The sequence below is a fragment of the Metschnikowia bicuspidata genome, assembly GCF_001664035.1.
Source record: "Metschnikowia bicuspidata var. bicuspidata NRRL YB-4993 chromosome Unknown METBIscaffold_2, whole genome shotgun sequence".
In the NCBI taxonomy this organism is placed as follows: Eukaryota; Fungi; Ascomycota; class Pichiomycetes; order Serinales; family Metschnikowiaceae; genus Metschnikowia; species Metschnikowia bicuspidata.
In genome coordinates this window covers 1,645,616-1,665,776 of record NW_017387732.1, presented here as the reverse complement: position 1 = coordinate 1,665,776, position 20,161 = coordinate 1,645,616, and the positions used below count along the sequence as shown (strand labels likewise).

At 50.5% G+C, this 20,161-nt stretch overlaps 4 protein-coding genes across 4 annotated transcripts; 2 read left to right on the top strand and 2 right to left on the bottom strand.

Moving 5' to 3' along the window:
• Positions 1 to 837: 837 nt before the first annotated feature.
• Positions 838 to 2,637, bottom strand: DLD1 (Dld1p; the record flags this gene model as incomplete). The annotated part of the gene is made up of 2 exons (XM_018858761.1): positions 838 to 2,425; positions 2,489 to 2,637. 2 exons carry the CDS (start codon positions 2,635 to 2,637, stop codon positions 838 to 840), a joined length of 1,737 nt encoding a protein of 578 aa, XP_018712843.1.
• Positions 2,638 to 6,287: 3,650 nt separating this feature from the next.
• On the top strand, positions 6,288 to 7,637 carry LIP3 (Lip3p; the record flags this gene model as incomplete). The annotated part of the gene is made up of 1 exon (XM_018857266.1): positions 6,288 to 7,637. One exon carries the CDS (start codon positions 6,288 to 6,290, stop codon positions 7,635 to 7,637), a length of 1,350 nt encoding a protein of 449 aa, XP_018712842.1.
• A 4,315-nt stretch (positions 7,638 to 11,952) lies between these two features.
• MET10 (sulfite reductase subunit alpha) lies at positions 11,953 to 15,285 on the top strand (the record flags this gene model as incomplete). Its single annotated transcript, XM_018857083.1, has 1 exon — positions 11,953 to 15,285. The coding sequence occupies one exon, from the start codon at positions 11,953 to 11,955 to the stop codon at positions 15,283 to 15,285; it is 3,333 nt and encodes a 1,110-aa protein (XP_018712841.1).
• A 275-nt stretch (positions 15,286 to 15,560) lies between these two features.
• METBIDRAFT_11192 (uncharacterized protein) lies at positions 15,561 to 19,823 on the bottom strand (the record flags this gene model as incomplete). The annotated part of the gene is made up of 1 exon (XM_018853928.1): positions 15,561 to 19,823. One exon carries the CDS (start codon positions 19,821 to 19,823, stop codon positions 15,561 to 15,563), a length of 4,263 nt encoding a protein of 1,420 aa, XP_018712840.1.
• Positions 19,824 to 20,161: the final 338 nt, after the last annotated feature.

The following is a 20,161-nucleotide window of genomic DNA, read 5'->3' as shown; positions in this document are numbered from 1 at the left end:
GGAGATGTTCGCGATTGGAGCTGTGCTGGAAAAACTGGCGGAAGGGTGTCGAGACAGTGGTGGATTTTTGAAGTTGTTTCTCGAAGACGCGGATGAGCGCACTGCGCGGCCAGAAACGGAAGCTGAGCGCGAGCAACCGTTGACCGGTTGAATTCTGTAGACTGTATGGCGAATACAGACTCGGGACTAGATTGTGAGTAGAAATAAGGATGGTTGAGTCATCTGAAGTTGGCCCTGGAAATTCTGTTTGACTTTCTGACCTGATACAGAGCAACTTACCCAAAACATCCAATATGGCGGAAGTCCTGAGACTGGCCCCGCTAATTTGCCGTTCTGGGTATTGACTTTAGCCTCGGGAACTTAGTGAATCCTTGTGATCAGAAGCCGTGAGTCTTTTTGTGTAACTGCTCGAGTGCACCGTCAAAAGGGTCAATGGCCATGACTGCCGCAGCCCTGGACACAGACCCCATCATTGGTCCGAGCCCTTGTAATACCCATGAAATTGAGGACAGCTTGGTACCAAGCAAGTCATATGTCCCTGTGCCACTGCTAATGAATACTCGAAAAGCCATTGAAGAGACACTGTCTGCTTCACATCGGGCACTAGCTTGCGTGCAGAGACAGAAGTCAATGCACAAATGTCTATATAACAGTGTTCTTGTATATCTTCTCAATCAACGTGAGGATACTTCTGTCCTTGGTCGTCCAGTCCTTCGAACGCTCGCACACAATTCTGCTTGCAAGCAGACGTCCACTCGCCCGCATCTGCATGCTCTGCAACACCAGCACTCGTGAAAGTAAAGAGAGTGAGCCGCTCGCAACCATTGGCGTGTTCCTCTAGCAGCACTTTGGGTTCTCAAGCACGTGGCCCGAGTTCAACAACTCGTCCAAATTCTCGTGGGGGTCAATCTTGAACACCTTGTCTGGGTTCAAGATCGCACGAGGGTCCAAGGCGAACTTCAACCGGCGCATCAAGTCGACTGCCGGGGTGCCTAGCTCGGCCTCGACGTAGGCCCTCTTTCCCACACCCACGCCATGCTCGCCCGTGCAAGTGCCTTCGTAGTGGATGGCACGCTCGACCATGCGGTCGACCACGGCCTTGGTCTTGTGGTAGTCTTTGGAGTTGTACAAGAGGAGGAAATGGCAATTGCCGTCGCCCACGTGGCCCAACACGGAGAAGCGGTTCTGGAATCCCAGCGCAATCAAGTCGGCGTTGGTCTCGTCGATCAACTGCGCCATTTTCGAGATGGGCACCGCGAAGTCGGTGGTCCAGAGCTGGACGTCGTTCTTGTCCTCCAAGACCTTGGCGCCGTAGTCGAACGTCAGCCACAAGCCGGCACGGCGCGCGCCCCAGAGCACGTCGTTGTCCTCGGGAGACGCGGACTTCTCGAACAGGATCACGTGGTTCTCGCGGGCAATCTGCTCGATCAGATGCAACAGCTCGCGGATGGCGCGGTCGTTGTAGCCGCCGACCTTCAAGAGCAACGACGGCGTCTCCAAGAACTTCTTGTCCAGCACGCCGCTTTCGTTGACAAAGCTCATGGTGGTTTCGTTGACGAGCTCAATGGCGTTGGGCTGGAGGCCCAGCCGCGAGAGGATGGTCTGTGCGGTGGCCGCAGCGTCCTTGATGCTGGGAAACGCAGCAATGCCCACGAGCTCGTGCGCCGGGCGCGGGTGCAACTTGACGGTGATCTCGGTGACGATGCCCAAGGTGCCCTCGGAGCCGATGAAAAGCCGCGTGAGGTCGTAGCCCGCCAGAGACTTGCGCGGGCGGCGGCGCGTCTTCACCACGGTGCCGTCCGCGAGCACGACGGTCAAGTTAACCACATTCTCCTTCATGGTGCCGTAGCGGTACGCGTTGGTGCCGGACGCCGACGTGCCCACCATGCCCGCGATGGTGGCGCCCATGCCCGGGTCGGGCCCGAACATGAGGTGCCTGCCGGCCTCGCTCAGCCGCAAGTACTCGTCGAGCTCCTGCCACCCGACGCCGGCCTGCACCGTGACGTCCAAGTCGGCGGCGTTCAACTGCACCACCTCGTCCAAGCCGCCGAGCGCCAAGGCCACGGAGCGTGGGCCGCGCGTGTGCATGTTGTGCCCCTCCAACGACGTCAAGCCAGCGCTGGCCACCACGGGCACGCGGTGGTGGTGCGCGATCTGCAACACCCGCGACACCTGCTCCGTGTTTTGCGGGTACACCACCACGGAGGGCGTCTGGACGTCGGGGTTTGGCGGGTGGTGCGTGGAGAAGAACGAGTCGGCGTACAGCCGCGTGACAACGCTGTCCAGCGTCACGTTCTGCTCGCCCACGGCCTGCCGGAACTGGGCCACGGCCTCGGCGAACGCGTCTTCGTCCGCGTACACGGGCAGCAGCACGGACGCGAGCGGCGCGGTCGAGCGGTCCAGCGGCGCCACGAACGTGTTTGTGCTCGCAACTTCCAGCGGAGCGCCGGGGGCGTTTTGTGCACGGGCAAGCTCCAGCACAAGAAACCCGCCGGCCACTCCTGCAGCGGCAAAGAGAAGGTGCACAAAGCGGGCGGCTGGCGGCGGGGCTTCTCCGCTGTTGGGGGCGCCGGCGCCCTGTGCACGTGACTGAGGCCGCTTTGTGGTCACGTGGAGCGTCCGGCCACCCGTGGGCATTTTTTGGCGGGCTGCAAACAATGCACAGCGAAACCTGGGGTAGCCGCCGGGTCGAAAATATGACATTTCAGGGGCGCGTCAGCGGGCCGTCTGGGTTTGTGCAGCAAAAAAAAAAGGGTTCAGCAGCCTTTACTGATTCAGCAGCCAAAACTCCGTTGGCTTTTTCGAGAAAAAAGATATTTAAAGTGGACTTTTAGATGATAAGCGAGAGAAAAGAAGGAGTAAGGATTTGGCCGGATGGTGCCGCGGGAAAACGCGCGCACACTGGGCCCGGATGTTCTGATCTGTCTCTGCATACTGACGGATATGGAGGGGCACTAACAAACCCAGAAAATGCCACTGCCGCTTTTAGCGAGATCACAGCTGTCCGCCTGTCCACAAGAGCCTACCTAGATTTCTGACAGGAACACACATCCACAGGAACACACATCCACAGGAACACACATCCACAATTTCGGCACTGGCAGCCGGTTGCGTGTCTTGCACATAGCGCTGACACGCCTCACTTCGGCGTTGTATACAGGCGCGGGCCATCCGGAGCACTGCTATAATATAGCCCACTCATACATACTGATCTTAAAGTATAACAAAGCCCTGCTTGAGCGTGGGGCAATTTTGGCACGTGTAACTCCATAAAGCTCAATCTGCGTCTCCTTCAGTCCTGCACTGTGTGGCGTCATCCAGGGCATTGCGGATGCAGTGCTGGCAACAAGTATTGAAATAGAGAAAATGCCTGTGGCAAAATAGCGGGTTTTCTTCAATCAGGCGATTTCGTTTCTTTTGTTCCGGGTTGAAAGACTGTGAAAAAAGAGCCCTCGGCCAAATGGTCTAGGTGCTGTATAGCGGAAACTCCTGTATTATTTATCATAACTGTAGGGTAGGTTTCACCCATATGATGCAAGGCTAGGTGTTCTTTTCCATCAAATAAATGGTAATTTTTTTTGCTTGTATGATCGGGTGCAAGATTAGAAGAGATGGCCTTCAAGTTACCAATGGGAGCGTTTTCGGAGAACTGGCTTCCCCATGGCTTATACAGTTTGAAACTATGACATTGGATCTCACACGGGCACAATATTTGCATAATACTTCGGGATGAAATTTGTCTTTTTGGTGGAATTGGAACAGCTCTCCGCTTCACTTTAATCAACCCTCCTGTTTGGTGTCTAAAAATTATCTGCAGTTATTCGTACACCTTGGAATGTTCCTGTACTCAGCTCTTGATACGATCACATTGCTTCACTCAAATTCAACCCTCCCTTGTTATTGTTATATTCAAATCGCTGTTGTGGAGGCTCAGTTGAATGTTTTGGATATTTAGAGATTTTTCAAGTGTTGACTCGCGTGGCACAGTTGTGCCACTATTGGAAAAATGATAATTACTACATAATTCGCGAATTAGTGGTAGAACGGGTGGATTTCTTTTTGGGCAACAATTGAATGAGATCGTTTGGTATTAGATGTATTCTCGATGAGCGCAGCTTCACTTTAGGTACAGTCTCCAAATTAAATAGTCTATTTGGTGATATTTGAAAAGTACATCAAAGTGTCAAAGTTTCAAGACATGATAGTGTTGATTGAGTAACATAGAATTTGCTGATACTTCAGTCTGGCGGATAATCATTAGCTGACAGTGTGTGACTAGTCCATGAAGACTCCATATCGGAGAGCTCGACTTTGGGGTGGTGCATAAATCAGTAGGGCCGATAAAAGACAGTATCGTTTTCGCTAGCTAATTCCAGGTGATTTATGAGGTAGAGTTTACAAGTTGTCGTAATGATCAAAAATGGTGCCTTGATGCGTGGCCAAATTCTCAGCAGATATTTTTTGGAACAACCAATGACTGGCACCATTCTCTTGTTTCTTAATCCATGCTATGGCTTTCGATCTTCGGACTGAATAATCCTTATCAAATCTAAAGCACATAGCTCATGTTCGCGTGACCTGGCGTATCAGTCGAAACAAGAGGCTCCACAAGTTCCACTTATATCGGCTCTAGGTTGTCTCTTTCGTTGACTGGTTTATTTCTTCGACAAGTTCGAGCTCCGAAGGTGATTTAGTTGTACTTTGGCTAAATATTTTAGGAAATATCAGCTATCTGAACATCTGGAGAAGTATAAGTGGTTTGTAATCGACTAATGCTGGTACTTCTAAACGGAGATAAGATGATTAAAATCAAGTGATATTGTAATTTTTGACATCAAAGTATATTAGTACCTGATCAAGCGAAACATCCAGGGAATGTTTTTTAGGAGCTGACATTTCCCTCGGTTCTACCTTTACAATATCAAACAGACGGTCACATCTTTCAAGAATTCACCACGCACCCCCAGAAGTACCAAACCAGGCGGTGTAAGTCCAAAGAAAATGTGCAGGCGTGTAATAAAAGCTTATGAATCATCCACGTGTTACGTCCATTGAAACAAATTGATATGCAAGATTTCAGGCAGCTCACCAAAAAAAGGCTTTTCAGTACACCAGGCGTAAAGCCGGATCTTCTTGTGTATCCTAGTTCATCAGAGTTAGCCATGTGCATATTCGGTGGAGCCTCTACAGCGTTGCTGAATTCCGTAAATTTAGATGAGACTGATCAGACCTTGTGTTTCATTGACGGGATATGCTATTTCCCCGCATGTATGGCTTAGCTTAGAAAGTCAATCTCGCTTCTTTGATTCCGCACTTTCAAGGAACTTCGCAAGACATTACAAGTTTCAAGTCTGGTACTATTGTTTCCAGACGATTGCTTTTTTGTCGTCTAGGCAGGCGTATTCGTGTCTGTGGAATTTGTCGGTTATGAACTTCGAGAGGCCGATTCAGGCACATGTGCATGACTACTTTTTAGACGCGAAGCAATATTGGCGGGCATGCCCCTCAGGCTTCGAAGCTTTTGTTTCTGATTTGGTACTGGGCTTTCTCGACTAACAAAGTTTGTTGAGGAAAGGAGCACCGTGGCTCATTTCCAAGCTCTGTTTCTCAAACGCTGCGGTGAATCCGAACACGGGCCGATAAACTCGAACGACTCTAGATTTCATTCCCCAACATCAAAACAACAATTCCCCACAATACGCCGGTAGAAACCAGCAGAAAATGGATTGAGGGGGAGGCTCAAAATCTTTCCGACTGGTGGCTGCGCCATGTCTGTAGCAAAACGTCGTGACGCACAGTGCTCGTTCTTCAAGTGATCAAGAGGAATGGCCAGAGAAACGGACGAGCTCAGGAATCCCCAGACTTCTACTTCTGCAGCTTGCCTGATTTGACACAAGATTCCCCACTCTCGGCTTATGCATGGAGTTCGTGGTCAGTGAGCCCTGTGTCTCTCTCGTCAGTTCTGGAATCTCACGTCTAGCATCTGCCAGTAGCCGGCTCCCTCTGGATCCTGCGAACAGAATGCTGCTATAGGAAGGGCTGGCCAGTAATACAGCATGGGTGGTGGAGACGGCGTATTCCACAGCCCCATATAAGGCCGGCGGTGCTCCCTCGAAGTGGATCAGTTTAGCCCCAACTTTCTCACTTAGAACATGAGATATATAGCAATTGCCTGTTCTTGGGCGGGCCTCTGGCTCGCCGGAACAAACGCCCAAGAATCCCCAGAATCAAGCAGCGTCTCTGCAAGCGGCTCGCCAAACCCAGGAAATGCTACCGTCGACCCATTCATGTATTTGCCGGGAGCCACCTCGGTGCCACAAGTAGAGCAGAACACTTTGGTCACCGGCGACAGCTTCTACAATGAACCCAAAAACATCTCCAGCTACCTGCCTGGAGAAGTGATCCGGATGCGGAAGATGCTTCAGACCCCGCTTCCCCAATTCACCACGGCCGTCTATCAATATATGGTACGTTCCACCGACTCGCTCGACAAGCCCGTGGGAATAGTCTCCACCATCTATAAGTCTGCAAGAAGCAAAGGCAACAAGTTGCTCTCGTTCCAGGTGCCCAGCGACCTGGCGTCCATAGACTGCGCCCCCTCCGTCAGCATGCTGGACTCCATGCTCAAGTTGGAAGCCCCGCTTCTGCACGGCTGGGACATCTTAGCCACCGATTCCGAGGGCCTCAATGCCGCGTTTGGCGCAGGCAAGTTGGGCGGCTATTCGGTCTTGGACGGTATCCGTGGAGCCTTGGTCACCGGCAAAATCACCGGCATCAAAGCCGACGCCCGCACCGTGATCTGCGGCTACTCCGGAGGCTCCATTGCCACCGGCTGGGCCGCGGCTCTCCAGCCCCGGTATGCTCCTGACCTAAACGGAATCCTAGTGGGAGCGTCGATTGGCGGCTGGGTCACGAATTACACGGCCACCATAGAATCCAACGATGGCACTATCACGGCAGGCTTGGTGGGTGCTGCCCTTAGTGGCTTGATTGCACAGTACCCCAAGCTAAAGGAGGTGTACAAGCGCTACGTCACACTGTCCACGATGTTTGAGACAATCACACAAAGGGCGCAAAACTGGTGCCTTCTTGGGGAATTGGCTCATTTTTTCGACGTCAGTTTCTTCATGGGCGACAGCCCCGGTTTCAAGAAGGGTGCCTTGTCTGACCCCACGGTCAAACAGATTCTTGACGAGAACACCGTGGCGCTCAGAAGAGACCAGGGCTTGCCCACGTGCCCGATCTTTTTGCACCATGCGTTGAGCGACACCGTTGCGCCCATCAATGATATCAGGCGTGTGATCCAGAACTATCGCGACTGGGGCATCAAGTCTTTTGAGGTCAACTTTGTGAGAGATACAGGCCACGTCAGGGAGTCGTACAGTGGATATCCGGCCGCGGTGGCCTGGCTTAAAAGAATTCTTGATGGCGAGCCCCCGGTCGAAGGCTATGTCGAGAAGACCTGGGACACTCTCTATGACTATCCTGGTGCCAATCATAACCCAGTCAGCAAGCGCGAGAAGGCCAACGACCAGAAGTCGGATGTTCTGAGACGAGCTTTGACTCATGCTGAAGTTATGGAACTTGATGATGAGTCCAAGGCCAAGTTTTTCAGGAAACATATGGTGTTGCCATAAGGAGCCCTACGAAGGCCGGCCGCCGACCAAGCAAGGCCGTTGTTTTTAGGGTGGATCTGGGGTTTGCAGTTTCTGCAGGCGCTAATTCTTCCACTGTTTGTTATTTGTATTAACGCCGTTGAATCATATTGATCTCAGGGTATTTTTTCTGGCACCTCTGGGTTGGCGTGGATTTCTTTGCCAGGTCATCTCTTCGTGACGTCTCATTTGATGTTCCCGAGGACAGTTCCACCAAGAGCTTTTTGTGTGTCAACAAAATCAAGCCATTGTGCTCGTGAACCGCCATCAATGAAAGGGGGTACATTCAATATTGTAGAGGGCGTTGCAAAGGCAAATCCTGAACCGAATCACTTGGCTGAGTAGCGCATCTATCGAAACACGACTTGCAAAGAGTGTTTTTGATTATTTAAAACGCCCACCTGTTGAAGGCTTGGTCAGGTTTCCAGATAGGGCCACGTCGTTTATTTTGTCTTTGGACGTGAAGTCCAGGTGGGTAATTACATACTGCACTTTTAGATGAACCATTCTTTATTTTGAGTGTTGTAGATTCCAGGTGTTGTAGATTTCAGGAGTTGTAAAATTCAAGTGTTGCTAAATTGCCAGCTGGGGGCTCACAAAGCTGGCATACTTCGACATACCCCCTCTGTGAAACTCCTTGTGCAAACCAAAGAAACAAACTTATGAAAAGCAGGAGGAATGACCAAATGAGCTAACCACATCCATCGGGCACTTCCGCCGGAATTCTCCCTCACCTCAACCTACTGAAGCCAATGGCGCCTTTATATCCATTCCGAAAGTCTGTTAGACAATTCCTGCTTTCCTCCTATGGAATGTCAAGTTTCAACTCATGCTGTTCCTGTATTGTCAAGATCGTGTGCTGGATTCTTTGAATCTCCCACTTACGCTCGGTGTTCTCCTGGACGAGCTCTTCAATCCCAGCCTCAATTTGCCTCACGTCTTCTCGAAAGACTGTCACAACTCCTCGGCTTTTGCACTTCTGTTTCACCCTCTTCATTTCTTTTCTGAGCATCAAGATATCGTTTTGCGCAACCACACTTTTCTCAATAAGGCTCCCGATTTTTTGCACCAGAACGTGGGGATTCAGCATTGTCTCACGCGGATCCTGTTTCAAGAGTGATTTGCATGGTTTGTCTCTTCTTTTTGTTTCTATTCCCATTTTTCACGATGTACAACTGTCACTATGTGAAATCGGACCTGCTAAGCAAGTACTGAAATCCGTGTCACTGGATTATCTCATGCAATTTATTATGAAGCTACTTGACTAATGCAGCAAAATTTTGTATACCTAGCAGGACGTATGTTCCCGTGAATTACTGCAAAATCAAAGCGCATTTGGATATCGCACTTTGTGGGCGCTGGCCTTTCAGCTGAAGAATAGTTTGCTGCACAAAATTAAAAAAAACAGGTTTTATTGGCAAGAATAAGCTGGATATTTTTTCTCAGTGTATTAAAATTATTAATGGCCTCGTATCCAAGACTTTTGAATGCGATCAAGCTAAACCATGGAACGATCTTGATGTGCGCTCAATTTTCTTCATTTTTTTACATCTTGTAGCAAGATCACAACTTCCGAAATTTATTAGCATGATTTTGTCCCCAATGTTGAGCCTCTTGTCTCAGATTATTTCTGGTTTTTTTTTGAGCAAAATCGATTTCAATACGAGCATCCTTTGGTCCCGCACTCTTGTGATTGTTTGGCCTTGTGTTCAAGGATGATCAAGAAAACTGTTTCAAATTGAATTTACTCGCCAATTAATTTACCATTCAAACCATATCAATGTATCGGTTTGCTATATAATAAAGGTTGTGGCTACGCCGTCTTGAAATTAACTTTTTCTAAGGGTATGAATCAAATCCACTCACTCGAAGAAACCCTTTACTCCGAACTCCGCTAATTTGCCTTACAGCCCATTTCTATACATATATGAACTTTTAACACCTATTGATATAAAAAAGTGCCATTCAGTCTGAGCTTGCACGTCCCATCATGTAGAACGGATTCTGTTCACTCCAAATGACCCCAAAATAATCATTCTGCGTTCGCATTAGATTTGTTTTTAGGCAGAATTTTTTGTTGACATGTACAATCATAAAGCGAGCTATTTCTAGTCTCTTTTTCCCTTTATTTCTAGTTCTTTTCCCTACTTTGACAGGACGTCTCTGGTATTAAACTACTGCTACAAATGAGTGCTAGTGATTTTATTGATTAAAGTCCTTCGAAGTTCCGAGTCTCTCTGAATCTGCATAACTCAGAATCGATTAATTCAAAGTTGCCTAGTACTGAGTGTCTCTTCAAATATTAGAAGACTATGAGAACACAACAAATTAGTTTTGCAAGGTGCTGTTTGTTGTGGACATCGTTGCGAGTATCAAAATTGAAATAGCTTGCATATCTTCAAAAACCTTAAATCGTCACTAACTCACAACTTTTATGATAGGATTTACGTATTTTCAAGTCACAAAAAAGGCAAAAGCGTTCTTGGTGGAGGTAGTTATAACCAGACATCACATCAAGCAGAATTTATTGCGAAGGCTTATAAATAAAAGTTGTGCTTTTTATGAGACTATAGCAAAGCACTCTGGAGAGAATATATCAATATATCAACCTTCGAATCGAAGTATGGCCAATGGTTGTTTGGTTTCCTTGTCTTCGGTAGATGGATATGGGTAAGTCCTAGGCTCTGAATTATTGATGATGTAATTCCTCTTTTTTCTGAAGGTTCACGGAAATGAAGGCTGGTCAATGTTGCGGGTCTTCTTACACCATCTTCGTAACTGGGCTTTTTATTATGCCAGCCTGGATTATAAAAAGGTTAGGCTCTTTTAAAATACCTGTTATTTCCTCATATTCACCAATTGCTGAAGCAGTCACCTCTTGACATCAATAAGCAATTCGAGTCAAATTAAGATCAAAAGGCGTTATAGCCAGACTAAATTTGATAAATTTCACCATTTATCTATTGGGGTACTTGTATATCTCGATTACTCTTTAACAGTTAGATTATATTATCCTGAAAAAAAAAAAAGTCACTTGATTTAATTTCTGTTTTTCCAACAGTCCTCGCACAATTTGCAAAAGTAAACATACTATTTCTCCCCACCATCATTAAATTCCCATTATCTTACGACGCAGCAGTTCAAATCATTTCTTCTGTTTTTGCCTCGCTTCTTTTCTCATTTTCGGAAATTTTTAATAAGTGATCCAAAGTAATAACTTTTAAGAATGAATGGACACATCGATCACCCCGCCCCCTGCTAAGATGTCTCTTTTCAAATTACTGGGCTGGAATATACACCCCTATTGTTTGTTTTTTCAATTCCTCGCGAGATTGTTAGAATTATTCCATAGATAGATATTCGCCCACCTTACTTGTATTTTCCTTCTAAACATTGGTGCATTTCTAACAAAGGCATTTAATTCTCGCTGACCTTCGTCGTTGATATCGTCGTTGATATATATATCTTCTATTTTTCGCGCTAATTTATTAGCTGCACACGCACCTCACTCCAGCTTCTATTTGCAGTGATTATCGAAACCCGTCTTCGGTTCTATTTTCGAAGTCAGTTTTAGTAACTAAATACTACTATTACTAACTCAGCTAAGAGCGCTCAACAAATCCTTGGAGAAATCCCCCTAGATTGTAGGAGAACCTCACGTGACTTTTCGTCGTCAACGTCGCAGTGGTCACGTGTCTCTCTATGTGCTAACGGTAAAGTAGTTTCTCGGATTTACAGCCATTTGAACTACTCTGAGGCGCGCCCCATATTTCACATCATACTTCTTCTTTTTCTTCCTTCTCCTCCAGCTTCCTTTCTTCTTCCTATTCTTCTTCTTCTGTACATCTAGATCATCCTTGATGTGGGCCACGTGAGTGTATCATAATTATCAGCTGTTTGTGTCACAGACGGAAAGTCTAAAGTCTCAGCGTTCCAGACTGCAACAGGCTGTGATAACAAGAATTCCATCGATCCAGATGCATAAAACATTCTCACCTATTCAGACAGAGCAGATTCAATCTAGAAAGAATTGAGGTTTTCAGTAGGCGGCAAATCATAAAAATACGATCCTTGAACACCTGCTGAGTTTTGGGGCACCTGAGCGCGGGTCTTGTCGCTGCATTCCTGCGCCTTTCTACCCTATGTGCCGTTCATGCACAAGTTGCCTCTTGTCACGTGAGCTTGCATATTCGCCTAGCGGCATGCCTTCAAAATTCTGCCCGTCGGGTCCCAGCCAAAATGAACCCAGCCCCACCTGTTTCTTTTCCTGAGTGAAATAGTCTCTCTACGAAAAACCATGAGCCCTCACGCCGCCTCCTCCTCTGGCGAAAAAACGCCATCGGCAAACTCGGCTATCGACGCCCAGCTGGCTCACATTGTCAAGGCTAACCCTTTCGGCATCTCCGCAGACCCCCATGTGTTGAAGAACAGTGTGTACTCAAGCGCTGCCACGGTCATCTCACAGACTGTTTACGCTTTGGCGGACTCGATTTTTTCGTACGAGACTCCTGGTGCAGGCAACTTGGCCGATGCTCACTTGCTGCTCTGGGCCACCACCTTCAAGAGGCTGAACGCCTTGGGTGCTGTGCCACTCTTTCACCGCTTGGAGCCCCGCCTGGGTGCGGCTAATGCCATCTTCGGATTTGCAAGCCAGGCCTCCGGGTCCCAGGCACCATTCACGGCTGTTTTGGGTGCCTCTGCCTTGTCCTACATGCAGCCAGCGCTTGCCTCCTCCAAACCAGCCCCATTAAGCTTGAACGTCAGCGCCATTGATTACGACACCACTGCTGGTGCTTTAGTCTCCAACTACGCTGGCCCGGTTGCTGTGGCACGCAAGTTAGGCCTCCCCGTGGTGTCCCCGGTTAGCTACGAGGCCACAGACTTGCAGTACTCCGTCGTGCTCAACCACTTCTTGGCCGCGTTGACTGGCGCGCCCTCTGTTCATTTGTTCGACGGGCCTGAGTTTGCCCGTACCTTCCAGCACTTCGACTCCGTGTTGTCCGTGGCTGACATCGGCCGTTTGTACGAGCAGTTGCTCGGCTCCGGCGCCGCCAAACCAGCCAATGTGGACCATGCCTTGGAAGTTGCATTTGACACTTTCAACGCTGTTGCTGGCACGTCAATCGCGCCCTTCGAGTACGAGGGTCACGCCGAGCCAGAGACTGTGTTTGTCGTGCACGGCGCCCATGAGGCTACCCAGGTCTCGGCGCTCGTGGCCAAGGCTAAGACCTCTGCCACCACGCGTGTGGGTGTTGTTAAGGTGAGAGTTCCTTTTCCTTTTGCTCAGCACAAGTTCGCCGCTGCTATCCCCGCGTCCACGCGTAAGGTTGTTGTGTTGCTGCCCGAACTGTCTGCTGCATTGAAGGCCGATGCCACTGCAGCATTGTTCCTCACGGGCCGTTTTGCTGGCCTTCTTGTGGATGAGTTCGCGTACCCTGCCACCTTTGTGTGGTCCCCTGTCAGCGTCTACATGACCCTTGGTGCATTTGTACCTGAGCTTGAGCACGCTGTTGTGTTGGGCTCTTCGACAAGTTCCAACGCCATCAGTGCTGAGAACGTCACGGCTTTCACGTCGCCAGAGGGGTCTTATATGTTCTGGACAAGAGACAACAGCGATCTCGCTGCCACTGCTGATAAGTTGGCTCTCTCGCTCTCTTTGGACAGCTCAAAACGGGTCAGCATCAGAAACAAGTTTGACACATCAGTCAGTGGTGGAGTTTTCCAATCTCTGATTGTATCTAGAGCCAAGGACTCTGTAGCCTCTTCTGTGGTTGATGCTGCCGATGTGGTCTTGATTGAGAGCGCCTCTATCTTGAATCACTTTGATGTCTTGGCAACCGCCAAGCCTGGTGCAACCGTGTTGTTGGTGAACGAGAAGAAAATCACCAACTCTGTGGAGGCTGATGTCGTTGAGAAGTTGCCTGCTACTTTCAGAAGTGCTTTGGCTACCAGTCACCTCAAATTAGTAGTGGTAGACTTCTCCATCGTGGAAGAGTTAGACGCTGTAAGCGACTCCACCAAAGGTTTTTCTGCTGATTTCTTGGCCCAGGTTGGGTTTTGGAGAGCCTCTTTTCCGGAGTTGGGGTCATTTGTTATCAACAAATTGTTGCAAGGAAACGGTAACGACTTTGAATTATTGGCTGCTGTCTTGGACAAATTTGTTGCCACTGTTGACGAGAAGCTGGGCTTGAAGGCTGTGAATGTCCTTCCAGAGTGGATCGACTTGAAGAACGAAGCTGAAAAGGAAGAAGCTGAGAAGAAGGAGGATGAAGAAGAGAAAGAGGAGATTGAAGAGATAATGTTGCCATTTTTCCCGACCGAAACCTCTTTCTTCCCAAACTCCAGAACTGAGCCACCTTCCACCGAGGAATCATTCCATTTAGGAACTTCTGACGTTGCAACAAAATTGGCCTTCCCAGAAGCATACGGTGTGACTAGGGAGTTGAGACCAGACTTGCCTGTCAAAAACTTTGTGGTCAAGGTGCAAGAAAACAAGAGATTGACACCCAATGAATACTCAAGAAACATCTTTCACATTGAATTCGATGTCACCGGCACCGGTTTGACTTACGACATTGGTGAAGCGTTGGGTATTCATGGACGTAACAACAGCACTGAGGTTGAGAAATTCTTGGAGTTTTACGGCGTGGATGGTGATACTTTGATCGAGGTTTCCAACAAAGATGACCCAACTTTGCTTGAAATCCGCTCCGCCAGACAAGCTTTGGCCGACAACGTTGATTTCTTGGGTAAGCCACCAAAGAGATTCTACGAATCGTTGGCCCCTTTTGCTGCGGACGAGAACGAAAAGGCTGCTTTGGAGAAGTTGGCCTCTTCTGCTGGAGCTGAAGAGTTAAAGAAGAGACAAGACGTTGACTTTGACTCGTACGTGGATATTTTGGACGAGTTCAAGTCCGCACGCCCTTCTTTCGATGCCTTGGTTAAAATCATCGCGCCTTTGAAGAGAAGAGAGTACTCGATTGCCTCATCTCAAAAGATGCACCCCAACGCTGTTCACTTGTTGATTGTTGTTGTCGATTGGGTTGATTCTAGGGGCAGAACCAGATACGGACACTGCTCGAAGTACTTGTCTGACTTGAGCATTGGAGACGAGCTTGTTGTAAGCGTCAAGCCATCCGTGATGAAGTTGCCTAAGCTTCCTGAGCAGCCAATTGTAATGTCCGGCTTGGGTACTGGATTGGCTCCCTTCAAGGCGTTCATTGAGGAGAAGATCTGGCAACAGGCCCAAGGTCAGACTATCGGAGAGATCTACTTGTACATGGGTTCAAGACACAAGAAGGAGGAATATCTTTACGGTGAATTGTGGGAGGCGTACAAGGCGGCCGGTATCTTGACGCACATTGGAGCAGCCTTCTCTCGTGACCAGCCCGAGAAGATCTACATTCAGGACAAGATCCGCGGCTCCATTGAGGAGTTGACGGACGCCATTGTTACCAAGAACGGCTCGTTCTACTTGTGTGGGCCTACGTGGCCTGTCCCCGACATCACCGCGTGTTTGGAGGACATTGTGCAGAATGGAGCCAAGAGACAAGGCACGGAGATTTCGGACGTCGCCAAGGTTGTGGAGGACATGAAGGAGGACGGCAGGTACATCTTGGAGGTCTATTAGGGACTGTTTGTGCCCACTCGGGGCTATATGACAATAAACACTTTCGCACTGAAGGCGTCTTTGTAGAGCCGCTCTCTCGGTGCTTGGGTGAGCGGTGTGTGGGAACGGGGGAGACATGGGTGACACAGGTTGGGCATGCCAGTGGAGCATTCCATGGGGATGTGGGCGCCGAGCGGGCTGCGCTCTATCAAAGAACACTCTCGGGGAGGGCCGGGCTACAACGGGCGTCAAACTCAAACATGATTATTACTTGTCTATTGAAACAGGGTATCATTCTAAACGCTCACGCCAAGAAAGAGCATCACCAACGCCAAGGACATATTGGGCAAGGAGCTCCTGTGCGCCGATCCTTCGAACGAGGAAATCGTGGCGTTGTTGAAGGTGTGGCTCGAAGACTGGAACGCGGGCTCGGAAGTCACTCTGCTTGTGGCCATTGTGAGGCTTGGGGGCGCCGTGACCGAGGCGCTGGTTTTGCTAGTCACCGAGGTCGTGAGCGTGATCCGGGTGGTGGATTCCGAGTCGGTCTCGCAGCCGGCCATGAAACGGCAGAACTGGTTGTCGCCGCAGATCTCGTCACATGACTGGGAAACAGAGGCGGTGGGCACTGCCGAAGCGGCCAGGGACGGAGTTGGTGGTGGGATCGGCGATGAGTCCGATGGAACCAAAGGGGCCTGCGATGGAGGCTGGGTTTCCATAGAGAGGACAGGCACCGTGGCCGGGGACCGAGACGCCGGGGCCGATGGAGTGCCACTGGCAGGAGGCAGCACTGTGGTATTAGGAGACGGGGTTCCGGGCGTGGCTTGCGACTTGATGCTGGGTTCAGAGACAGAGGCAGGCGAGACTTGGGCGACCACGATGCTCAGCGAAAAAGCCAGCGTTGCCATGGCCGAGGTCTGGGTGGGCTTCTTCTGGGTGGGCTCTGTCTGCGTGGTCTGAGAAGCGGCTTTTTCACTGGAGCGAGGCTCTGCAGAAGCCAGCTCAGACGTGGCGGTGGAGCCTGGACGGGCAGGCGAAGCGGACGAGGTGCCAACTGAAGTGCCAACTGAAGTGCCAACTGAAGTCTCAACTGGAGTCTCAACCGAAGTCTCGACTGGAGTCTCAGCCGAAGTCTCAACTGGAGTCTCAGCCGAAGTCTCAACTGACGATGTGCCAACTGGAGTCTCAACTGAAGTCTCGACTGGAGTCTCAGCCGAAGTCTCAACTGGAGTCTCAACCGAAGTCTCGACTGGAGTCTCAGATGTCGAGGCCCCCGAAGATGGAGTCCCCACAGACGATGCGCCGGGCTGGGTCTTCCAGGTGGCCACGGTCTCAGAGCCTGAACTGGAAACGGCAGAAGGCTGCGGGCCGGCACTCTCCGGGCTCTCGACTGTGCTGGTCAGCACCACCGTGGTGTCCGAATAAGGACACGTGGTGATGACTAGCGTCTGCGTTGTGCTGGTCGTCTGCGTCAGCAAAAACGTGTCGCCCGACTCGGTGCATGTGGTGACCAAGGTCGTCTCGAAAGCTGTGGTGGTTGTCACGGCCGGCACGGAGCTTTTGGGCGAAACCAGGGTTCTGAACTCCGAGCCCGGCACCAGCGATGAAAGCACCGGCACCAGCGACGACAGCACTGCATCGGTTTCCGAGGTAGGGGCAGAAACCGTGGTGCTGGATGAAGCAGTCCGGGTCTCGGCAGAAGAAGCAGGTGCAGACAGCGAATCCAGGGTGGTGGAGGAGCTTCTGGTGGAGCTTCTGGTGGAGCTTCTGGTGGAGCTTCTGGTGGAGCGCTTGGTGGAGGCGGAGCAGACGGGCGACGAGCAGAAAATCACGAGCGAGGACGAGGTCACTGGCGGCACGACCGAGGAAGAAGGCACGGCCGATGGCTCAGTTGATGAGACGGCTGATGGCACTGAAGATGACTCTGAAGATGGCACTGAAGATGGCACTGAAGATGGTACGACTGATGACTCGATAGATGACTCTGAAGATGGCACGATTGATGACTCAGATGACACAATGGAAGACCCAACTGATGACTCGATCGCGGAAGACGGCACAGCCGATGAGGCCGAGCTGGCGGCCGTGAAAGAGCTGGCGGCCACCGAAAACGGCCACGAGCTGGATCCCAGAGTCTCGCTGGCCATGCTTGAAGCGGCGGGCTCCGGCTCCGTCTCCGAAACCGGCTCCGACGTCAGCTGCGTCAAGGTCAGGGTTTGCGTGGTGCCGGAATACGTGCACGTGGTGACCACTAGTGTGTGCACCAAGGTTGTGGTTCTGGACAGCACATACTCGTGGCCCGACGACGTGCAGGTGGTGACTATGGTGGTTCTGACGGCGGTGGTGGTGACGCTTTCATTGGCAGAGCTGGCCGGCATTGCACTCGACGACACGGCTCCCGGCTGGCTGGAGGACGCGGGCTGGAGATCCGACGAGGAGGAGTCTGGAGACGAAGAAACCGCAGAAACCACCGCAGAAACCACCGCAGAACTGGTCTCCGTTTCACTGGGCCTCGTGCACCCATCCACCCCACACGAATACACCGTATCGGTGGTGGTGGAGTAGTCGGTGACCACCACGTCACTGGAAGTGCGGACCACGGTTCCCACTGACGTTCTGACGGAATATTGCTCGGAGGACTGCGAGGCCAGAGGCTCGGAAGAAGCCGCGCTGGTGGTGAAAAACTCTGCTGCCTTGGAGGTTGGCCATACTTGTGAAGACATGCTTGATGGAGAGGCAGAGGAGAGCACCTTCTCAGAAGACAGCACCTTCGCAGATTCACTGGCAGATGGAGTCTCAGAAGACAGCACCTTCGCAGATTCACTGGCAGATGAGATCTCAGAAGACAGCAATTTCGCAGATTCACTGGCAGATGGAGTCTCAGAAGACAGCACCTTCGCAGATTCACTGGCAGATGAGATCTCAGAAGACAGCAATTTCGCAGATTCACTGGCAGATGGAGTCTCAGAAGACGTTTCGGACCAGGCCGGTGAAGTTGACGAAGACATGGCCGGGGCGGCCGAGGACACCACGCTTGGCTTGGAGCATCCCTGAACACCACAAGAATACATCGTCAGAGTTGTGGTGCTAAAGTCTGTCACCACCACGTCGCTGGAGGTCCATACAACTGTCCCCACAGAAGTCGATATCGTGTAAGTCTGGTTGGAGTACCCGGACGAGCTGGCAATCTCGGAAGACACGGCAGAAGGCACAACGGACGACGATTCCAGCAATGGTTCCAGGGAGGAAGACACTGCAAAGGATGGGATGGCCGATGACAACACAGACGAGACCCGCGACGCAGGGTCGGCTGATGATGGAACAGCCCACGAGGAGACTGCAGACGACAGTCCAAGCGACGAGGAAACGATTGCCGATGAAGCCTTTGAAGATGGCTCGACAGAAGGAGCAGCTGAGGACGACATAGATGATGCCTCGGCTGAGGACAAGACAGAAGATGGCTCAGCTGAAGAAAAGACAGAAGATGGCTCAACTGAAGAAAAGACAGAAGATGGCTCAACTGAAGAAAAGACAGAAGATGCCTCGGCTGAGGACAAGACAGAAGATGGCTCAGCTGAAGAAAAGACAGAAGATGGCTCGGCTGAAGAAAAGACAGAAGATGGCTCAACTGAAGAAAAGACAAATGACGATGACTCAACAAACGTGGCCGCATTGGACGACTGCACGGCCTCGGGGCTCGAGAAAAAGGCAGACGACACCACTGGAACACTGGATGGAGTCTCGACTGTATACGACGACGCAGACAGAGAAGTGCTGGGCACCCACAAAGTCGACGAAGGCTCCATGCTGGAGGCTGGCCACGATTCCACTTCAGAAGTCGAAGACTCGGCAGCGGAAGGCATCTGAGACTCCGCACTTGAGGACGAGGTCTCTGCACTCGAAGTTACCGAAATTGAAGAAGTCTCGGCGGTGGAAGGGGCCGGCCAGGTTTCGGCTTCGGAAGACGTGGACTCTTCGCTTGGGAATGCCGACGCTGAAGACTCCAAAACAGGGCTGGATGCGCTGTAGATGCTCGACGAGGTGACTGTAGTCGAAGCACTGGGCTCTGCGGAGCTGCTGGGAACAGCTGACGACAGAGAAATATCAATGATCGGAGAACTTGAGACCAAAGAAGCTGTCGAGGGAACCAGCAGAACAACACTTGCACTGATACTGGGGGTTGGACTGTAAGAAGCCGCGAACGTAATTGATGAGGTCGTAGTTCTATCAGAAACCGGCAACGTCATAGTGGTTGAAGTGAACGATGATCCTGGCGGCCCTGTAGCAATCCCGAGCGTCAAGTCCAAATCCGGACAGTACGTGATATACTTATTGATTATTTCATCGTAAGTAACAATAATTAATAAGGTGGTGACATCGTCGTCATCGTCACTAGAATGGTATGTAGCAGAAGGAGCTGGAGTAATAACAGAACTGAGCTCACAAACATTTTCAGGACAAGAAGTTGCTGTAATATCAGTATAATGAATTTCCGTAGCTGTGGTGGATAAAGTGACAGCGCCTGCCGTCACACTAAGCAACAAATAGAAGAAGAACAACATCTCTGAGCGAATGATTGGAGCTGTTGCAACCTGAAAAATTGGGCCGCAGCCGAGGGCCTCTTTATAGTAATTCCATCTCAGGATATTTTTCAGCGGAAAGACGTTTCAGAACTCGAAACATGTGCCTTTTGCATGGAACTACTATAGCGACAATGCCTATATGCACGAATTTAGAGATCCGAAACACACTTTTAATGCACCCTCACATGTTTTGAGGCGATTCCTTGATCTATGTGCAGGTTCGTCCATGTACCTTCCCGATGCGGAACTCGAGTTGGCATCCCTCACACATCCACAGCGTTCCGAGGTTCCGGTAGAGGCAGCCACAGTATGGGTGG